The sequence below is a fragment of the Battus philenor genome, unplaced genomic scaffold (genome assembly GCF_028537555.1).
Source record: "Battus philenor isolate CCGP_79_NKW_IND1 unplaced genomic scaffold, ilBatPhil1.0.hap1 SCAF_2, whole genome shotgun sequence".
In the NCBI taxonomy this organism is placed as follows: Eukaryota; Metazoa; Arthropoda; class Insecta; order Lepidoptera; family Papilionidae; genus Battus; species Battus philenor.
This window is the reverse complement of record NW_027181682.1, coordinates 14,614,561-14,635,578: the sequence shown is the minus strand read 5'-3', so window position 1 is coordinate 14,635,578 and position 21,018 is coordinate 14,614,561. Positions and strand designations below refer to the sequence as shown.

Here is a 21,018-nt window from a genome sequence, read left to right as displayed (position 1 = left end):
GGTATTTACATTACATTTTTATTACAAGTTAATTGCAAGTTCCTGAGCAATTTCCTACACAAAATCGGTAAAACTTAATCACGATCTTAAGAATCACAAATTGCTAACTTGTTAATATAATCTGCGAGACAAGGATTACATTGTTGTTGTTTGTCAATTTATTTCGGTTTGAAAACAAGGGACAGAACATCAAGATTTATTAAACAATATGTGAAGTTAACTTTGTGAGTTGTTATAAGTTATTTATTGCCATAAGCGGCTTGCTGGCTATACAAAGTTATTCTATAAAATCCTTTACTTGTTTAAAACATGGATGAAATAGAAGACGTCGCAAATACAATTTCGCACGATGAATTACTAGAAATTACCCAGTCCTCGCTGTGTACACTTTTAAATTACGATTCCTTACTTTGTGATTTACCTTCAGACATTATTACTGAGGAAATATTGTCACAGGTATTACGAAAAACAAACCAACCTATATTAACACAAATATGCGTGTTTATGTTAACCATCGTTAATTTGTTATACCACAGGATGTTTACTTTTTTTTATAACAGATCGCCGTGGAGCACGGTCAATCAATAAGAATTTTTATTTCAAGGGAAGATGAACCTGCCTTAAAAGTCATAGTAAGTATGTTTAAACCTTTTGAGGTCCTGCATCGAAAATAAAAGTTATTCACTGATTTAATACTAACTTTCTGACCTAACTGCATTACACTTGAAGAATGATTAATTGAATATTTTTTAGCTCTTACCTCTGAACTTGGAGTTTGAAGTCACTTTTAAAGACTTAACAGTATCAAACAAAACAAAACATGGATAAATTAAAAAAATACACAATCAGGATCCTTGAGCAATCCAACAAACCTATTAAAGCTGAAAAGGCAATAAAGAAATCTACACCAAATGATGTAGTGAAAATATAGTTTATATAAATGAAATGATAGCTTGTTATTAAATTTTATTTTTTTAAGAGAAAATTATGTAAACACAACTCCTAGCTTCTTTTTGAATATTATTATCTCGTGTTTGCATGTGTCTTAGTATATTTACAAGAATAGAATGAATTATTTCCTTTTTTACAACTTAAACCTGGAATGAAGGACAAAAAAGGTATTTTATAATCTACATTGTGATAAAAAGTTACTGTTATATAGTACAATGTGTTTATAGTACAATAAAAAATATATATTGCCCATCATTAATATATGATTCTTATTTATCCTAATATTTAAAGGTACCGCAGAAGGCAAGCGTAGGAGATCTGAAGAAAGCCATTGCCAGGCATTTTGAAATCCATCAGAAAAGAACAGGCAGTAAAGTGAAAATATCATGGAAGTACATTTGGAAGACTTACAATTTGAGTTTTGATGGAATCATTTTAGACAATAATAGAAATCCCATTGAAGATTATGGTGTTACCAATAAAGTCATACTTACATTTACAAAAAGAAGGAGAAAGGCTAAAAAAAACATATAACAATTTTTATTCTATATATTTAATTTTAAGCTTACTTACAGTTGAATTCCACATTTTTTGTAATAATTTGTAAAGTTTATTTTATGTAGACATACATTTAACATAATTTTTTTGCAAATTTAAAGGATATATGTAATATATATGTAATACTTTATAAGCCATAAAGAGTATTTATAATAAAATTATAGATAATAATGTACAAAATTAAGCAATTTTGTAAATAAATTGTTATAACATGACTTTCTTGTATTTTAGTTATTGCAATTTTTTGCAATAAAGATAACAGATTTTAATTAATTTACAATAGAAATAATTCTATTCTACCAATATTGCCCTCTAAATCTTTATATATATCTATATGGGAGATTTTTGCTTATGTACTGACTCGTCAATATCTCTGAAACCATAAGAGATTTGAAATTGATAAGAATATTTTTTCCTCTTCACAGCTTAGAAATAATTTTATAAAAATCCACCCACAGGAAGGACAAGAGGCTCTCATTAAGATCGTGAAGTGGGTAGAGGATAGCCAGTATTATATGTGTAGTTTACAAGGCAAAAAAATATATTCTACACCCAAATCTGCATTGTTTTCATGACAGTAAAATTAATTTTAAAGATTATTGTAAATGAATTATATCAACTGATACACGCCCACTGCAAGGGATAGATCTCTCTATCTTAAATAAAAAAAGTGACAGTTTTACTCTTAGTTTAGTGGACTACAATGTAATGTCAATGTAAACATTTTAATGACCACTGTATACAACTTTTTTAGATTTCAATGTTAAGTCAAGTTTAAACTTTGTTGATTATGTGTTCAAAGGTATAAATTTCTTTTTTTATTTTTATTTTGAAAGACTAATGTTTTCGTATCTAACAATTTGAAACTAGAACTCATTCTCCAAAATTTACCAACCACATATTAGGTTTAATATAATAAATTAACATCTATAGTTTCACCTAATGGTTATTGATTTAATTATATGATGTTTAGTCTATTCTATAACTGTTCAAAGTCAGGCTGCGGAGGGGGCTCTTGTGGCAATGGTTCGAAGTCCCCGAGTGTATAGGGTTCCTCGTGCCGTGGCGTCGCCAACGGACGGTCGTATGTGTCCTTCAACAGCTCCGGATCGTGCTGAAATATTAACTCGTTGCAGATATCGAATTGCATAAAACAGAAAGAGTTACTAAATATTTATTTTGAACATCCACTGAAATAATTTTATATATTTGTATTTAGAAAGTGGACTCAATGATAATACCATTTAACTATTCTACAAAGAGGTCAAAAATGTAAGTGTAATGTAGTAAGAAAAGTCTTCGCAAATAGAATGTATAAACTTTTCATGATTTTTTTTATAATGTACTATTTGTGTCTGACCTGTTTTGGGGAAGAAACAAGTTAGCAAAATTTAATTACAATATTGGTTTTTCTTTTTGACAAAATTAGGGGATCTAATGTAGAAAATGAATATTTAAAACCGATAAAATAATTGTGACGTATATAGACTTAAAGTAGTCGCAATAAAATTAGCGTAAGTTGGTAAGCGTAAGTATGAAGTAGTAGAACACTTTTGTATACTCCAGAATAATAATATATAATATATATAATATACTCCAGAATAGTGGATTTTATATGATATTCCAATATTATTAAATATCGATTTGTTACCTGGTCAGCCTGCAGCACGGATGGCGGGGCGAGGTCGTCCAAAGACAGCTGCGTGTTGAGCACCGATGGTGGTGCGTAGTCTGATATCGCGTTGATGTTCTCCACCGTCTGAGTACAAACATTTTTATTATATATATATATATATATATATATACATATACAGCCGAAGATTAAGCATATTCTTTTTATTGAGACATACTTAAACCACATTATAATATAAAAAGTTGTGGTTAGAAAGAATTTTGTTGTCCAGGGTAAGGTGAATATTGCCTCCTACTGGCATTTTAAGACAGCAATTCTTCGAGATACGTTTGTGATTTTAATTCATTTGTGGATCTTCTCATTTCTGATCTCTAATGTATTTTTAAGTTAACAAATAATGCGAAAGCTGAAACAATGTGTTACTAATAAATCAATTAGCAAAAGGAACACTTTTACTAAGTCTCTAACCATGATCAAGCAAGTGTTACTTTTGCCCAACAGCATCCTGGGAAATTTTTAAAATAGACAGGTGTATTTAGTACAAAAGTGTTTTCCATAATAAGTCAACATTCCAACTTAAAGTAAATATTCATACAAATAACTTAATAAGCGTCCGATGTTCTTTTATTTTTATTTTAAAAATTTTTAATTATTATTCATGAATGAATAATTTTAATGAATAATTTTTTACTAGGTCCATTGTATTACTATTAAATATACAGGGTCATTAGTTATATAGGGATGAATGGACAGGACATCAGTTTCCAAATAATTTTAAGGCATTTATATTCATTTAAAACCAACCTGTATAAAGTGATCACTCTGTACTGTTTCTTTAAATTTATATTTTAAAAATACACAGTTGTGCAGACATACATCTAACTGTTTTTGAACTTTTCAAAATGAAATATATAAAATTGTGTTGTTTGTGTATAAATAGTTTTCTTACAGTGTCAGCAGGAGCCGGTTCCGGGGCGGGTTTGGGGGCCATGCTCTCCTCGGAGTTGGCGACGTTGGCGCGCGCCTCCTCCTCCGAACTGTACGCGGTCTTGCGTTCGCACGCGAGCAGATGCGTCAGCATGTCCGTGCCTGATACAAAAAAAAACCAAAAACTTTAATATTCTGATAGAATCAGGCGTTACCTCAATGAAGTCCATCCTAACTAAGAAAGGAGCTAATATATAGCTACTTCCGTTATGCAGCAGTAGACGTGCAATGAAGTGCACCGCCCGCCAGCCCGCTGATAAATGCGCATGCGGCAAACAATGCGAAACACTACTACCACCGTTAATCTACTCTACACACGTGTTTCACTCCTCCACGGGGCATCCTCAGGAGATGTTAGACCGACCAGTGTCAAACACCGAGATACGACTACCAAATGCGAAATACGTTGATAAATACAATACAATTTAAACCATAATATAAATATATGACGTAGATGTATAAACAAACATAATATAAGTATATAAACCATAATCTTTGATCCCTGTTTAACAATGTTTTTACTTGTTCTGTCATTGTTTGACTATAAATCATTAAATGTTCTCAGTGAGATAGTTATAAGGTTACAATTGTAACTAATTTTTATTTGTCTAAGCTTCTAAGTTTGTACTTTCTTACTGCCTTTTGTTACTGTTTATCTCCAATAAAGTAAGTCAGTGAGTAAGTAAATCATTTTTTTTTAATCTAAAACAGAATAAGAGTACGCTATTATTGTTTTAGCCTGATTTTACATTTCTACACACACACACATACACACATCTTACTTTAAGAAATGTGTTAAATGTCGTCAAAAGTAGTTATTTTTAGAAGATGTCACAATCTAATTTATTGGTTGTGTGGTATAAAAAAATTAATAAGTGACCTTAGTTTTTTTGGAGATTTTTTCATTTCTGATTTGATCTGCAGCTTAGAGCATAGCACTCTCCATTGCTCTCTGGGTATCCTTCCTATGAGGCTCATAGTAAGCGACCACGACTTGGATACGTATGTCATCATGTATAAGTAGCGTGTACTAATGGGAAGAGGTGAAACTATGTCGTACCAATGTCGGTTGTGTATCCGCATATGCAGTGCGTGCGATATGCGGCACGACGCGGTGCGTCCTCCAGCTGGTTCGGTCCGGCGCAGTACCCGCTGTGGTTCAACATGGCGCGGTAGCAAGACGTCGCGTAAGGACACTTGCTGCACTTCGTCACGCCCCTGTGTAACACGACGCTATTAACACACGCTATTCAATTAAATTATGCATTTACACGCACTATTAAATTGTCAATAATTTTTGTTAGCAACATAACAGCCGGTCTCGCGCCGGCGCGATACGCCTGTCTGCCAACGTTTTGTCACGGCATCGCGTGAGGTATCATGCTAATGTGTCTGTACTGCGCTTGAATGTTCAAACTTCGTTGGCGAACTATTGGATTTTAGTTATTTTCTATAGAAAAGGTCCGCCGGGTGCCAAAAAAAGCACGAGATCCCAGCACTAATAGGGAGAATTCCTTTCGCAGTGCCCGTCTCGCGCCGGTGCGTGATATTTTAGATTTATTTATTTTAATTATCTTAAATGCAAATTGTATTAAATAATATAATTAGTATCATTTTAAACAACAAAAAAGAAAGTTTGCTTCTGACTGGCTCCCATGTTCAAGACACTGGAAGTAAAGCTGTTAACAGCTCTATAAGTAAGCTACCACCAGCTCGGAATGCTGAACTTTAAAATCCTGGCCAGAAATTCAAGAGTCGTTATTTTTAAATGAAATTTAACAAATCAATTCCTACACATTTCGATCATCTAAAAATATAATGTTATAATAAGATTTATTAAGTAAAATATACTTTTAATTTTAGATTTGAATCTCAGAACGGAAAAGTCTAACATGTGTAATGGAAGTTATATTCAACACTGACCTGAACAATAAATATATATGAATTATTGTACACGGTGTTTGATATAGCACATCGGGTAGTTCGGTTTTGTAAAAAATTACATAGCGCAATGTTCCGGTATGTTATTATAGAGCAATATAACCAATTGTTTATTTAAAACTTAGTAACTTTATGTGCCAAATCAGATGCTGCTTACTATTCTTGGTCAATCGCCTGTAACTAATTTATTTAATACATGTGTTTGTTTCCAATTAAAAATATGTCTGTATTGCATTGTGCATTATTCTCAAAGTGGTTCCTAGAGTCTATGGTATTGTTATTATTATTAAAGAAATCATAATGATCAAAATATTTCATTCCATTCATTATAATGTATACACATTTTTAACTTTATAATTTAAATAAATATATTTTCAATTAAATATTTTAATTAATTACACATACTATGCAGACTATCGTAGTCTGTAAATCATTAAATCATTAATATTATGTAATTATTAAATATTGGATATCATTAATATGATGATTATTAATGATATCGAATATATAATAATATATTATTAATAATATTAGAAAACTATGGGGGAGGCCTGTGTGGATGGCCAAATACACGCTTTAACGTATTGATATCTCTGAAAAAAAAAAGGAAATGTTTAGTTACAAGAAGTGTTTGTCGTTCTCCAGCGGTGTGTCGCATTCCCTGCACAGCATGCCGTCCGGCAGCACCAGGGTCAGGCCCTCGTACGTGTCGCTGATCGCGTGGCTGGTGGAGTCCTTCACGGGCGGACGGGCTTTGTTCTATATGCAGACATTTTATAATTATATATTTATTAATACAATTATAATTATCTAACCAATCGATTCAAATAAAAAACTTTAAAAGCAATATATACACACTATTTCATGTTAGTTGTTCAGAACGGTACAGATACAGTATATACGCGTATTTGTCTATCTGTTTCTATGTGCAAGTGTTGTTCATAGGCCAAATAGTTTATTAATTACATATGATGTATGAAGAAAAGTTTAGCGCGTTTTCCGTTAGATGGCGATATAAAGCAAAAAAATGGACAGTATTGTATTCTGTAGTGTGGAACACTCTATCAACAGCAAACTTAGTTATCCATTGAATAAATCTATATATATTTTTAAGACTTTTAGTGATATAAACCCAAGTTCACAAAATTATATTATATATATGATTATTAAAACATTACCTTAGGCTTATTGATCAAATGTTCTTCGGAGCATAGAGGAGTAGCATCTTCCACGGTTATATGATCTCTGATCTGATGTTCCTTTAATTGACCTGAGAAAAAATGTACAGTGAGTCTAAACAAGTTACATAAATGCCATACCACCACAACACCTGTATTAGAGGCGGCCGCCTGCTCTCTAACAGCGAACAGCGTGGGCGAACGAAAATTGGATCCGGATCCAAACTTGGCTCGCCTGTGGTCCACGCTGCTGTCCCAAGCAGCATACGTAACATCAACACTACACAGTTCTACTCGAGTAGAGCGGTTTACTACGTGCGTACAACTGCAATGCTACTACAACTGGAATGCGTCTGGCCAGCTTCTATTTTATTTTTAAGTTCACGGACTCATCCGCTCCGTGAACTCAGTTCCGAAGCTGTAAAAGCCTCCGGGCTAACAGCATGAACTTAAACCGAAACCAATCAAGCACCAACCAAATGTCATTCCGGAATATTGGTATACATACCGAGATGAACAAACTTGAGTACGCATCTGTTACAGCTGATCTCCAAGTCCTTGTTCTGGTGTTGCTTGACATGGTCAATGTACAGCAACACGTTGGCAGTCAGCTCGTGTCCGTCCGCGTACACCGTCACCACCTGTCGCATTGTTCGTACGTATTAAGTACCTCAATACAAATGTTTATATTTTATTAACCTAATTAAATAAATTTAAAAAATTATGTTTTTGCATATTTGACATAATAAAATTAATATTAGATCAGCTGAATGACTGAATGTGTTTTATTACAAATTCATCTGAAGAGTAGGTATATTAAAACTTATAATTTGTGAAAACGCTTCAAGAATATATCCTCTTGCATTAAATAAGAACTTTACGGAGGATATTTCATAATATATATCCTGGAGACCATGAAAGCATATGACTTTGTCTGTTGGTAACATGTTCTTTCGATTTAATAAAATAAATTTATAGACTCATAAAAAGTTTACAAATATATATATATATATATATATATATATATATATATATATATATATATATATATATATATATATATATTTATATATATATATATAGCGTAGTATAAAACAACCAATGAATTAAAAGTAGTCCAGAGGTGGGAGAACTAAACACATATACATTTTACTCTTATATATGCTAAGCAACCTTTAATGGTTTTGCTATTTGAGATATTGTGATTATTTTTGAATATCCGATCCTTTCAAAGAACTTAATTATACTGTAATCATTAGACCGACTCGTTCTTTGCTTCAAACTAAGTGAACAATATGCTTTTAATTTATTTATATTACCGAAATCAATAATTTATGTATAAAATTTTAATAACATTGAAATTAATAATTAAATATTAAGGTCCACTTCGATGTTGCTGTAGAATAAACAAGAAACAAAATATTTTCTCTAATCTATTTTCAAAACTACTAGGAGGTTCATGTGAAATATTCTCTGAAAATTTCCTTTGGTTAGCAATACTGTATAATGTTAGAAATGTAATTGAGTAAAGAAGGCAGCGAAATTTCAACATTTTAATTAAGCTGATTACCTACTAATAAGATACGTGAAAAGAGGGGGGGGGGGGTAGTACATTTGGTATTAGGGAAAGAATGAAAGGAGGTCGAGGATATCCAGCAGTGGATGAGTGTGGAATGGCGATGAAGATGATGACGACAGTTGACGTATTACTATTGAGGAATATCTTAAGATAAGTTCACAGCATGCTTGACGTCACGAGCTCCAGCGTTGGGAAAACGACGCAAAAAGAATAAGGATATCTAGTGTTGTATGAATGAAGAATAAAGATGATGATGAGAGTTATTGACGTACCTTGAGGCAGTGGGGGCAGTGCAGACGTGCGGAATGCCCATGCGCAGCGGCCGCGTGTTCGAGTGCGGCGCGATGCGCGGAGGCGCGGTACTCACATGCACCGCACGCGTAAGGCAGCTCGCGCGGCGCATGCGCTTTCTGCATATGCGCTGCCAGCGTCAGCACCGCTGCGAAACGAACCTGCAAATAACATTTAAATCGCCTCTAACTATTCAAATCTTATAGAAATTATTTACAATGTCGGAACGCTTAGCACACAAGAGTCTTTGGAATTCGTATTTAAATCTAGCAGTAGAAACTTCCTGGATATTATTGTAAAACTTACTTCATTAAATCGAGTTAAGTACACCATTTTTTTTATTCAAGCATTTTCATGAAGTATATTATAGTAAGATTTTTTAATAAATACCTCAAAATATTATTGGACTAATATAAATAAAATTCAAAACGCTTATTAAAAATAAATTAATAGAAAAGGTATATTATTCAATAAACAAATATTTAAATTATAACAATCCTTGGCAGTGATATCGCTTGATTATTTTGTGTTCATTTAGGCTATGTCTGACAGAAAGTGCATGTGTATAAATCGGTATTGTTATACATTTATAACAGATATGTTGTCAAGTTTCTTCCCGCTATTTCTACACAAGTATAGCACAGTCAAGAGATCAAATATATATACATAGAAATAGTGCAAATTTTTCCTTTCATCCTATTTAGAGAAAATTGGTAATGTTTTCACGACATTCATTACTTATTTTGGAAGAACAATAAATTATAAAAGTCAATGATACTGTCAAAAAGCCTTTTACTTTAAGACTCAATATAGTGTCCAGCACAATAATCAAGCAATATACCTTTTGTTCCAGTAATATGGACATTAAAAACATCAGCTAGTTACTAATTACCAAGAAAATCAATTAAAATATTTTCATAAGGTTAAGAGTTAGTTCTATGGTCCGCCCATAGAAAACTTCTTAACACTGCCTCCTATTAATTAAACATAAGATCTTATTTGAAAATTTCAAGATATTATGTAAGATGTGTTTTCAAGCTGTGTATATTACCATTACTGATTTTTTTTATTAACTCTTGAATTTCAAAATTCAGAATATCGTTTTCAAGAAAGCAAGAAAAAATTTACATGTGCTTTGGATGTCGACTATTTCAACATTAAGAAGTAGTAAGCTACCACCAGCTCGGAACACTGATCTGTTCAGAAGTGCCGGCCAGAAACAGGTGTTCTTTTAAATAAATTTTAATATTTTTTGATAAGTTCATTGTAATTTAAACTATGTAAATGATTCAGTGAATCTCATATTTTCATTTTAAATATAAATTGCACATAGGGCTTTTTTTTGACAAACAAAACATATAATTTATATTGTCCGCACTGATCTATCATAAGGTAGAACACTATGAAATTAACGAAAATAGACAAGTAGAACCTATCATTAATCCATTATCTTACTTTTTAAATATTATAAATGGAAGTTAATAACTAACCTCGCAAATCAAACATGCGTAAGTGAACAGCTCTGGCGACTTGGTGTCTACCGGATGGTTGTGCTTAAGATGCATTTGCAGCTCGTCTTCATTGGGGAACCGGGTTAGGCAGTAGTTGCACAGCACACGGTCTCCATTTTCCGGGATCGCCACGTGCTCGAATATATGCCTCGTCAAGGTTAAAGCATCGTGGAACTCGACGTGACAAAGAGGACACTGTAACGTAACGATTAAAAATAGAAAATATAATGGGCTTTATAAGGATCAAGGTCACCCAGAGAGCTACGCTTGGAGCTTCGCTGTCGTTCGAATTAGAAATAAGCAGATTCAGAACTAAGGTCACCCACGTAGCTCAAAGAATTGCTCATCTGAAGTGACAGTGACCGGGGAACACATGACCTCTCGTTCCCATGAGTTAATTTGGGATAGGGATATATTTTAAAATGATTTTTTCACAATTTTTTTTATTTTCACATCCTCTCTCTCTCTCTCTCTCATCCTTCATAATCTCTCTCTTTATTTCTTTTTTGATCCTTCATATTTTCTATCATTTTTTCAGTATTTATATACATTACAATTCTCCTGCCTCCCGTCCTTCGCCACATTTCATGAAAATTTAATTATTTACATTTCCAATTGAATATTTTTTTTCTTCATTTTTTCTAAACCTATTGACCCTTGAATCGCGGCTTTTGTAGCCTGTCCCCCCAACTAGGTGGAACACACATAGGTGGACCCCCACCAGGTGGACATAGCCAGGATCTCGGATATGTTGAGAAAATAAAGTAAATGGATAAATAGAAAAAATATTTATAGCTAAACTCCTATATTAGGGTTACAATAGTTCCTCACAATTCGATCTATATGTTACATATATATGCTACATATATATCGAAGAGAAACAGTAGTTTATATATACATCACGAACATAACTAGATACCAACTATTTTACTAACTAAAAGGGCACTGGTAGCTCAGCGGTAGAAGACAGGGGCTTGCGATTGTACTATACTGATTTTTATAACATATACATACATATATGTTATAAAAATCAGCCTAGTACAATCAATCTCAATATATATAAATATATTGATATTAAATACATAAGATTTTTTTATAAATATTAGTACCTCTACTGCAATGGAAATACGTTCCATTTCTCCATTCCCTCCACTTTGTCCAAAATAGTACCGTTCCAGTGACACAGTCTCTTCTTGCTTAATCTCTTTCTTTATGTTTTTAAGTGGAATATCGTCCAAGTCATCGTCTACATACGAACGGACCACTTTACGACGCGCCCGCGGCGTGGGTTCTTCTTTCTCCTTCTCTTTTGTTTTCTCTTGCTTAATCTTGGTACGGCGAAGTGCTAGAGGTACCTGAGCAACATATTTAATATTAATTGGCTTTTCATTGAAATAATTTTTTACAAATAGGTAATGGCTTTATAGCTTTTGTACTTATTTACAATGACCCTGTATAATGTGGTCACTCTAAAATATGTTACATTAATTTATTTTTGCTAATAAAATTTACAGGCCAAGAACTTCTGGCAATGTAATCTGAAGAGACAAATAGAAAACAATAATTAATTTATTTAATCCAAGTTTCAAAATTCTCTTTCTAACTTTATTATCTATGTTGTTTATTATTTCTAATACCATTAATTTTTTAGACAGGGCGTCCAATACATACATTAACTGACAGTGAATAAGCAATCACCCTATAGAGCTTTTACATTCATAACCAATTACATATACAGGATGTTTAAGAATAAATAATTTACATAGTGAAAGTTTTTTAAACACAATTTCAACAGATATTATCTACCAACCTCTTCATCATCATCTTCCTCTACATATGTAGTCTTCTCTTTTTTCTTCTTTTTAGGCGGTGGTGCTGGGGACGGTTCCTTCTTCTTTCTGCCCCGCTTTCCGCGACCCATATCTGGTTCCGGCTCTGGTTCGGTCTTTTCTTTGTCTTTCTTCTGATAATAGCAAAAATCAAAACAGTACATCATTATTTGATGCTTTAGGAAGTTAGAAATTAGTCACAGACTATTAGTGTTATTAAAAACTCCATAATATATTATATATATATATATATATATATATATATATATATATACTTCAAAAAATGATACCTTGCTGGGGTACTTCCAATTTTTGAATGGATTAGCTGCTATCTTATTTAGTCGCACTGTGATCGCGTCCTTTGCTTCTAGCTTGGTTTGTTCTGATATATGTTGGACTATATTGTCAAACGCTTGTCCCGGAGACACACCAAACCTGAAATTAAATTGTACACTCTAGTACACAAATTGATGATCATACTATTATCAAGTGAAACACTAAAAAAATATTTGTATTAAGAGGATTTGATGTAATTTTTCAGTAATTTATAAGCACATTTCTATACTGAATAAGATATTATTTTGAATAGATATTCAAAAATTTTAAATATCTTTTATCAAGTAGGCTTTGAAAGGTGCTTTTGCTACTAAATTTAAAAAATAACAATGATGAATGTATACATCATCATATCTACCGAGTAATGAGTAAAAAAATTTTTTAACCAAACATTTTAATCACTAAAAAATATTAGATTTAATTATATTTTTATTAAATTATAATTTAAATTTTAGATAAAAAACCAAGAAAAGGAAAGTCAAAGACATCTTGTGGAACTATTATATATGCATACACTCAGACCCATGAAGGGTTTGTTAACTTTGTAAAGAGGAAGTACAGAAGCTACAAATTTATTTTGTATTTGTTATTATTATGTATCTGTACCCATTTCTATATTCTATATATATAAACTATAATTAAATCAATAAATCAAACCTTTGGAATGTACGCTATTAACTTTAAATTACCTTTCTCTCCAAACAAGTTCATCTAAAAATTGTTGTATAATCTGCCGTGACAACAACGATAAAGTATTTTGGAACATCCTTGGCACAATACGCCTTAAATATTCCATTATATTAGCATTGCTGTTCCTAGCTGGTTGGTCTGAATGTGATGATGACTGTACAACATGTTTAAATCCCATGGACACCAATGTCCCTTTGTCCACTGTAAGATCTGTCAATATGACCGAAGATGGGTGCACCCAATTGCCTAATGGTTCTAGAATTTTCTGGAAACGTTTCTTGTAGTTCTTTTCGTATTCCGCTAATGGTTCGACTGCACGAAGACGTATCTAAAAATATTATTCATATGTTGAATTTTAACTTCAACAAAATTATAAAATAATTTTGTTAACAAAAAAAATCATTGACAAACCAATTTCTCAACAGGATCCAAGACACCCAGGACTTCAACTTTGACCTGCCTCTGAGTGCCATCATGGCTTGTCGTCCCCAGAGATATTACACCAACTTCAACTTTCTTACCGGAACCACCCAACAAACCCATATGTTGATGTATGGCTGATGTACAAATGGCTCTTAACCAAGTGAATAAACCTTTCACATATAAATTGTCAACTTTAACCCATTGTACAACATTCTGTACATTAGTTTGGCATGCCCAGTGATAAATGAGTTTCAATAATACACTGGGAGGAAAAGTAGCACCTTCGAAGATAGAACTCGAGAAAACGGAAACAAATCTTGTGGGACAACATTCTGATATCCATACGTAGCCGCCTGAGTAGGGGAATTTTGACACGTCAGAGTACATTCCTAAAACAAAATGATCTTATTTAGTAAACTGCTATAGTTCATAAACATAACTACAAAAAAAATGTGCAGACATTAATTGTAGAGATACATAATGAATAAGGACATGCAGAAACACATATTAACTGGCATGCAAATAGGTTTCAAGAGTCTTGTGATGGATTTTTTGGAATAAGTTGAAAGAAAAACTAAAAACAGTCCAACACTTATAGTAAAAAGGTATATTTTTAAAGCATAGGAAAGATAGGTCATGAAACAACCAAAAGATAGATTTACATTTGGTTCAATAAAAAAAATTCCAAAATATTTTTTTTCTTCTGCAGAGGTTTATATTATTATTGTGACTACTAGCACTCGGATATCTATAATGAAAAAGGTTCTGTAATATAAGTAAATAATAGTCAATTTAAACTATCGCCGTTATTAATACGGTGACTTAAACATGTTCCCAAAATCAACATTCTATCGAAACAGGAGGATAGAACAAATGTTAACCATCAGCAGAAAATTAAAAAAAAATCTAACCATATACTATTGAAATTATGAGTGTTTATAAATAAATTTACATATATATATATATATATATATATATATATATATATATACATATCGGAGAAAAAGCCACTATAGTATATTTAGCTCTCTCATGCAGAACTGCCTATGCCATAAGGGCACATGAGATCTGTGCCTTAACTTTGACGATATAATAGAAGATATATAGAGTAATCATAATTGTAACTTTAAAACCAGTACCATATTTACATTATATGATTATAGTATAATATATTATTTGAATATACTTAATAAAAATCGGAGGAATTTTTTTGTATTATTGCTTTGTATGAAATGCTTCAAATTCATGTGTATCCAAGGGTCCTGACATAGTTTCCAGTGCTGCTCAAATCCCTAACATTATTTTTATGGTTACAAAAAGCTTTCTATAAAACAAAACTTGGAAGAAACTTTTTATGGTCAATTCACAGCATAACAACATCCAGAGAGATCATAAGGTTCCTCCAGCATAAGCAACAACTTCTTACTGTGCAGCCAGTGATTTTAAATGTTTAACCCACAATAATAAATTTTTAATGATCAAGTGATTTTACAATGTGGTCATGCTAATCTATATACATATATGTATGTATGTATGTATATTTATAATTGTCGTGTTATCAGCTCGTGTAAGCCCACTGCGTGGAATAGGCTTCACCCAAAGATATTTATGGGAGGATGTACCATTATCGTCACCCTTGGAGAGCAGGTAGGCGATTGCGTTGTGGTATTACTTACATGCAGAGGACTTTACCCATCTCCTGGAATATTGTATGTGAGCTGAAGCAATCCTTTGCAGAAATTGTGAATTATATAAAATTGTATCTTAGGAATTGAACCCACGACTGTTTACAAGTTCCATCCCACCTGGTGATCTACCACTGCACTATAGGGAACTAACCTAATTTAAGCTTGTTGGCTGGATGTATAGCGCACCACTGTTCGCAACGCACGAGACCTTGCTGTATTAGCCACTCGGTGAACTTCATGGGTGTGTGGATGAGAACAGACTTGACCTTGCTGTCGAGGGCCGAGCGGTCAGCGGGTGGAGGAGCCTCCTTAGCTCGAAGGTACGGACGAGCGACCACCACCAGTGATGGGAACGTTTTACCTGTAAATTAAAATGTCCAACTTATATTACACATGTTAAGCAGTGGTAACTGTCAAAATATTCTCTTTTGTTTATTGAATGGTCAATAAACATATATGCATTACACTTTGAAGAAGTTACATAATTAATAAATATCATCTCGTATTTATAGTATACCCAAGGCTCATAACATCTTTGACAATAAAAAAATATTTTATTAAGTATGTACAAATCTGTAGTTTTTTACTTTCTCTTAAAAATGTGATAAAATATGTATCCTCTCAAAAGCTCTTTAAATTTATTACAAAACTTGTTAGGTAAATAAAATTGTACATCTATACAGTATTTTGGGAAGACAGCACACAAGTCTTATCTTTAAAGTAACATAACAAGTTTATAGATCTGCAGCAATTTGATATTAAATATTGTACAAGATATTCAAAAAAGAAATGTGGATATTCATACATTAACAAAAGTGAGTGGCATGGCCTAGTTGATTGGCAAATTTAATAGGCAGTACACAGGCCAAATAGTGCAGAAGAGACAGCACCTGGGGCCTTAAGATTCTAAAGCTTATTAAGAAAGACACTGGATACAGACCACTTCCAACCGGTGGTTATTGTAATCCTATTGGGAGGTTATGTTAAGTAGAGGCTGTTCTACAGTTGAAATGATGATCAAGATATTATTGCATCTAAATCGTCTATTACCTTGAAGCTTATTAAATGACACCTCTCTTGAATCAGCAACATTCTTATTACCGTCTTCTTTAGTGAGATCAACAATTGCAGTTGTTTTAGTAGCACTGCCTGTTAGTAAACCACCAATGGCAGTGGCTTCCGATGGTCGGACATTTGTAACTACACTGTGGACATCTGTAACAACATAATTTATTATAAACACAATGCTCATTGTTGTAATACATTGACAATTAGAAGTCTCTTTTTGCAGATAAGCCTGTAACCATATGGTACTAGGTCTGCACAGAGGATACTTGGCTTGAGTCACATATTTCTCATATTATTGTATTTAATGTTACTTGTATTCCTCAACATGTTTTTCTTGATTGTTCAATTTACCTGTGTCTTGAAAATATTTCTTGTTATATCATTACTAATATTCAGCAGAGGCTCAAAGAACATTTAAAAGATGCTGATAGGTGTCGCTCTAAAGAACCAATAGACAAACATGTCGCTCCCAAACTGAGTGACCAGAAAAGGCGACTTGTAGGAATGACATCATGAAGTTAGCAGGCAGCTTCTAGACCCTCATAACAAAACAAGGAAAAGAGAAGACAAATGAAAGAGCTTTCACTAAATTTATAGTTGAAGAAGATTAAAAAAATTAGGTTATTAAGGATTGTAAATATATATGTAGTTGATATTTTTAATAATGGAAAATACATGTTATATTAAACAAATTAAAATATTCCCTTTTTATCAGACATGGGATATTAATATAAAATTAAATAAGTTGGCTAATTATGGAGCCAGCCATGACTTATAAATAAATAAATTAAAACCATCATTCAGACAGTTTCTGCCCTTTCAACATAGGATAAATGAATTTGTTAAGGTTATCAGGAGACATGTGATGCGAGCTGCTTCCTTCCAATCTTATTGGAAATCTATGGAAGAGCCATAGGCTCTTCTGGACATCAACTGCTCTCTTGCGATTAACATGATGATTATGAGCAATAACAATTTTTTTATCTTAATCACATAAATAGATAGTTATTAGATCCACTCATTTGCATCAAAGGATTTTAATTTTAAGAAGTACCTAGCCAACAATTCATTGTTAAATAAATATGCATCCAAATATCAGATCCTATTACAAAAGGTAGTATTCTGTGATTATAACATTAGATATTCAGATATTTAATGGAATCAGGCATTACCTCGCGGAAGTCCATCCTAAGTAAGAAAACATTAGATATTCAGATGCCTGTAGTTGTAAAAATCATAAGAAAGTAGTATAGACAATTAAAATTATAAAGATTTACTTACTGGATGGTGCAAGTGTCTTATCCCTAGTTTTAGTATTTTCTTTATCTTTATCTCTATCCTTGTCTTTCTCCTTTTCTTTGCTCTTATCTTTGTCCTTCTTTTTCTTTTTATGCTTTAATTCAGGTGACTTGGTACGATCTGATGATGGTGAGTAGTCATGATCTTCTTCTTTGGTCTTTCGAGGACGACCTGAAAGTATATCAGGAGCAATGTTAAGATATAACAATGATTTTGTTAAATAGTTGAACAATCATTTGTAAATGAAAACTTTACCTCTTCTTCCAGTTTTAGTTGATACTTCTTTACTAATTGAAAGGGAGCGAGATCTTGATCTAATAATTTCTGCACTCTGTCTCTCCAAATCTTTTAGCACAGGTTGTCTGTAAAGATAATAATAATTATATGTTTCTATACAACCAACACACTAAACACTAATTCAAGTTAAGCTCATCATGCATGTACACATCTTCAGTCACTGGTTCACGGACCACAATTTTCCACAAACTGTGATGAGTCTATAAGAGCAAAATAGGCAACAGCACTTACTTATTCAGAAACCATAGAATTATATATTTTTGCTTTTATGTTGTTGCTCTTTATATATGATAAGTAAGCTTAGAAACTATATAATTAATTATTGTATGGTAAGTCTGATTTCTTATTAATTAAAAAAAGAAATTGTGTGAGCAAAGCTCTTGAATTACATTTGTAAATTATTATTATTTATAAGTAAAAAGTTTGATACTGTAGTGACTATTTAATTATAGTCAGGAAACATATTGGTCTTGTTTTAACAGACTGGTTTCCGCATCTATGCAACCTTGCCGTTGTTTTATGTAAAGATTAAACACATTTATTAAACAACATTATGATAATCAGAAATTTGATATTGGTATAAAATATATAATAACACAAGCTTGCGTAAATGAGAAAATAAACTAAATATTCTTGTACTAAAAATAGTTCAATTTCTAGTTTCTGTTTATTAGTGGCTCATTACAGTAACCTTTACAGTTTCTTACAAAAATCACTTGCTTTATATTAATCTATAGATATGAATATGGATTATTTAGTGGTAATTTTTAACCATTTGACAGTTATACAGCACTATCGCACTTCCATATTTTAAGTCTATATTAGCTAAGTGGCACTATGTTACATTAGTAAATATTTTGTCACTTTAGTGATTTCGTAAATGAAGTGTCTCAAGACATAGAGTGTTTTAAGTTTTCATTCAAAAAAATTATTAAAAACAAAAACATTCAAACTTTAGAGGAAAAAAATAAAAAAAAATACATTATTGTACATAAATAATGATATCAAAATTATCTATGGCACCTTTGGAATGTATGAGTATTTTGGTGGATAGCTGTGAAATGGTTAATGAATAAGTTTATTATAATTTATTGAAAAGAAGTAGCAAAATAAACATTGAAGTACAAGAATTGAAAAAAGGTATTATATACATTGCTGTATAAAACTTACTTTCCAAGAAGTTGATAAGCAGTAAACTGATCACCATTGTACACAATTTCACCACCGGTATTTTTAACTATGTCATCCAGTTTGCTTTGAATGCTTTTATATTCATCGTCGGCATTTTTATATGCTTGTAATTGTACTTCAGACAATTCTTCTTCCCAGCATTCCAGTTCCAAAGTGGGGACATCGGGTCCAAAGTAGGATCGCTTGTATAAATCGGCTTCTATTATTTCTGCTTGTGGAGGCACAACAGGTTCTGGTTGAACAGGAGCCTATAAAGTAACGAAAAAGATAAAAAATGTATTAAGGTACTAACAACCGATTTACTATAAAATTTTCAACGTACATCGTTATCAACTTTCAATTTTTTCAACTTCATTTTTATGTCACATAACTTTGATTGACGATATTATCAAATTATCTTATTTTAACAATTAAAAGCAATCATCATAATAACAAGACAGACGCTAGTATATAGCTACTGTCAAAATACTTGCCACAGAAAATAAATATACTGCATCGAGTACAGCAGCCGCATAGATATCATAAATAAAATACTATGAAAAAATCTAATGATTGTTATAAAATATTAACATACAAAGTGATAATTTGATGTTGTTATTTAGATAGGAAACTCAAACGACTCAATAATAAAGTTGCGATCTCATGCATGAAAAACTGACAAAAAGGAAGAAAACATTAAATAAAAAACAAATGTTATAAAATTATTATTATCATAAGAATAGTATAGATTTGAAAGCCTACTTATGTGTTCGTGAGGAAAACATTCAAACCAGGTAAGTTCAACTTTGAGGAAGAGAACATTTGGAAAGTAAGAAACAGATTCTTATCCAACATTCTTCAGTGTCTAAAGATGAAGTTCTAGAATCAATGGTTTTCTCAGTCTCTCCAGAAACCACTATACTAATACTTGATCTCTCATTATGAGCCTTGTTGGCAAACTCAACATCCTTCAAATGATGAATGATGAAAATGGCCATGTTTAGCATTTCTCTACTAAATCGAATAAGAAATGAGGAGATGTGATGAAAGCCCAGATGTGTGCTTAGCGGAATGGTATTTTTGTAGTCGCAAGAGGCTACATGACACTCATAACAGATGGCCGCTGGGGCCTTCAGGTTCTGAAGCGGAGAAAACGGATCGGCAAGCGCAACATAGGTCGTCCACTAACATGGTCGACAGACGATCGTGTTAAGATTCAAAGACTTCGTCAATTCGTTTTCAATCGGTATTATTACAATTATATGGGTCAGGCCTATGACCAGCTGTGGATGTTTCACGGCTGAAATAAAGATGGTATTACATAAGGAGCGATCTGTATAAAAACTTTAAAGCGGTAAATATATACTTCTCTTGCAGTCAATAAATATATAGTACATCCGATCAAAAATCGACGATTCCAGAAAAAAATAATAATGATTATAATAATAAGTAATGATAATAGGAATAATAAGATAGAAAAATAAACGTTTACAAAATTAAAAATTACTGCATATTAGATTTAATTCTTGTTAACTATTTGTAGGGAACTGTTTGTAATTATCGATGAAATACTATCGTTTTTAATATCA

The 21,018-nt window shown here is 32.3% G+C and overlaps 2 protein-coding genes across 2 annotated transcripts; one reads left to right on the top strand and one right to left on the bottom strand.

Moving 5' to 3' along the window:
- Window positions 1-178: 178 nt before the first annotated feature.
- Window positions 179-1,806, top strand: LOC137922117 (U11/U12 small nuclear ribonucleoprotein 25 kDa protein). Its single transcript, XM_068764995.1, has 3 exons — window positions 179-456; window positions 561-632; window positions 1,243-1,806. The coding sequence occupies exons 1-3, from the start codon at window positions 310-312 to the stop codon at window positions 1,483-1,485; spliced, it is 462 nt and encodes a 153-aa protein (XP_068621096.1). The 5' UTR covers window positions 179-309; the 3' UTR covers window positions 1,486-1,806.
- On the bottom strand, window positions 1,615-19,892 carry row (relative of woc). Its single transcript, XM_068764994.1, has 20 exons — window positions 19,773-19,892; window positions 19,430-19,698; window positions 18,218-18,324; window positions 17,945-18,133; window positions 16,646-16,810; window positions 15,747-15,956; window positions 13,896-14,296; window positions 13,484-13,812; window positions 12,749-12,893; window positions 12,440-12,592; window positions 11,739-11,984; window positions 10,609-10,824; window positions 9,100-9,279; window positions 7,757-7,889; window positions 7,249-7,340; window positions 6,693-6,829; window positions 5,190-5,347; window positions 4,092-4,231; window positions 3,161-3,268; window positions 1,615-2,623 (listed from the first exon to the last, which is right to left on the bottom strand). Exons 1-20 carry the CDS (start codon window positions 19,803-19,805, stop codon window positions 2,489-2,491), a joined length of 3,546 nt encoding a protein of 1,181 aa, XP_068621095.1. The 5' UTR covers window positions 19,806-19,892; the 3' UTR covers window positions 1,615-2,488.
- Between the last annotated feature and the right edge of the window lie 1,126 nt (window positions 19,893-21,018).

What these genes read in the sequence shown, in the direction of transcription:
- LOC137922117 (XM_068764995.1), top strand. Translation starts at nt 310, where the DNA reads ATGGATGAAATAGAAGACGTCGCAAATACAATTTCGCACGATGAATTA. An exon ending in CTGAGGAAATATTGTCACAG is followed by an intron (nt 457 to 560) that starts GTATTACGAAAA and finishes TTTTTATAACAG; the next exon opens with ATCGCCGTGGAGCACGGTCA. An exon ending in AACCTGCCTTAAAAGTCATA is followed by an intron (nt 633 to 1,242) that starts GTAAGTATGTTT and finishes TAATATTTAAAG; the next exon opens with GTACCGCAGAAGGCAAGCGT.
- row (XM_068764994.1), bottom strand. Translation starts at nt 19,805, where the DNA reads ATGAAGTTGAAAAAATTGAAAGTTGATAACGAT. An exon ending in GTATTTCCATTGCAGTAGAG is followed by an intron (nt 10,825 to 11,738) that starts GTACTAATATTT and finishes GTTACGTTACAG; the next exon opens with TGTCCTCTTTGTCACGTCGA. An exon ending in ACTGCCCCCACTGCCTCAAG is followed by an intron (nt 7,890 to 9,099) that starts GTACGTCAATAA and finishes ACAATGCGACAG; the next exon opens with GTGGTGACGGTGTACGCGGA.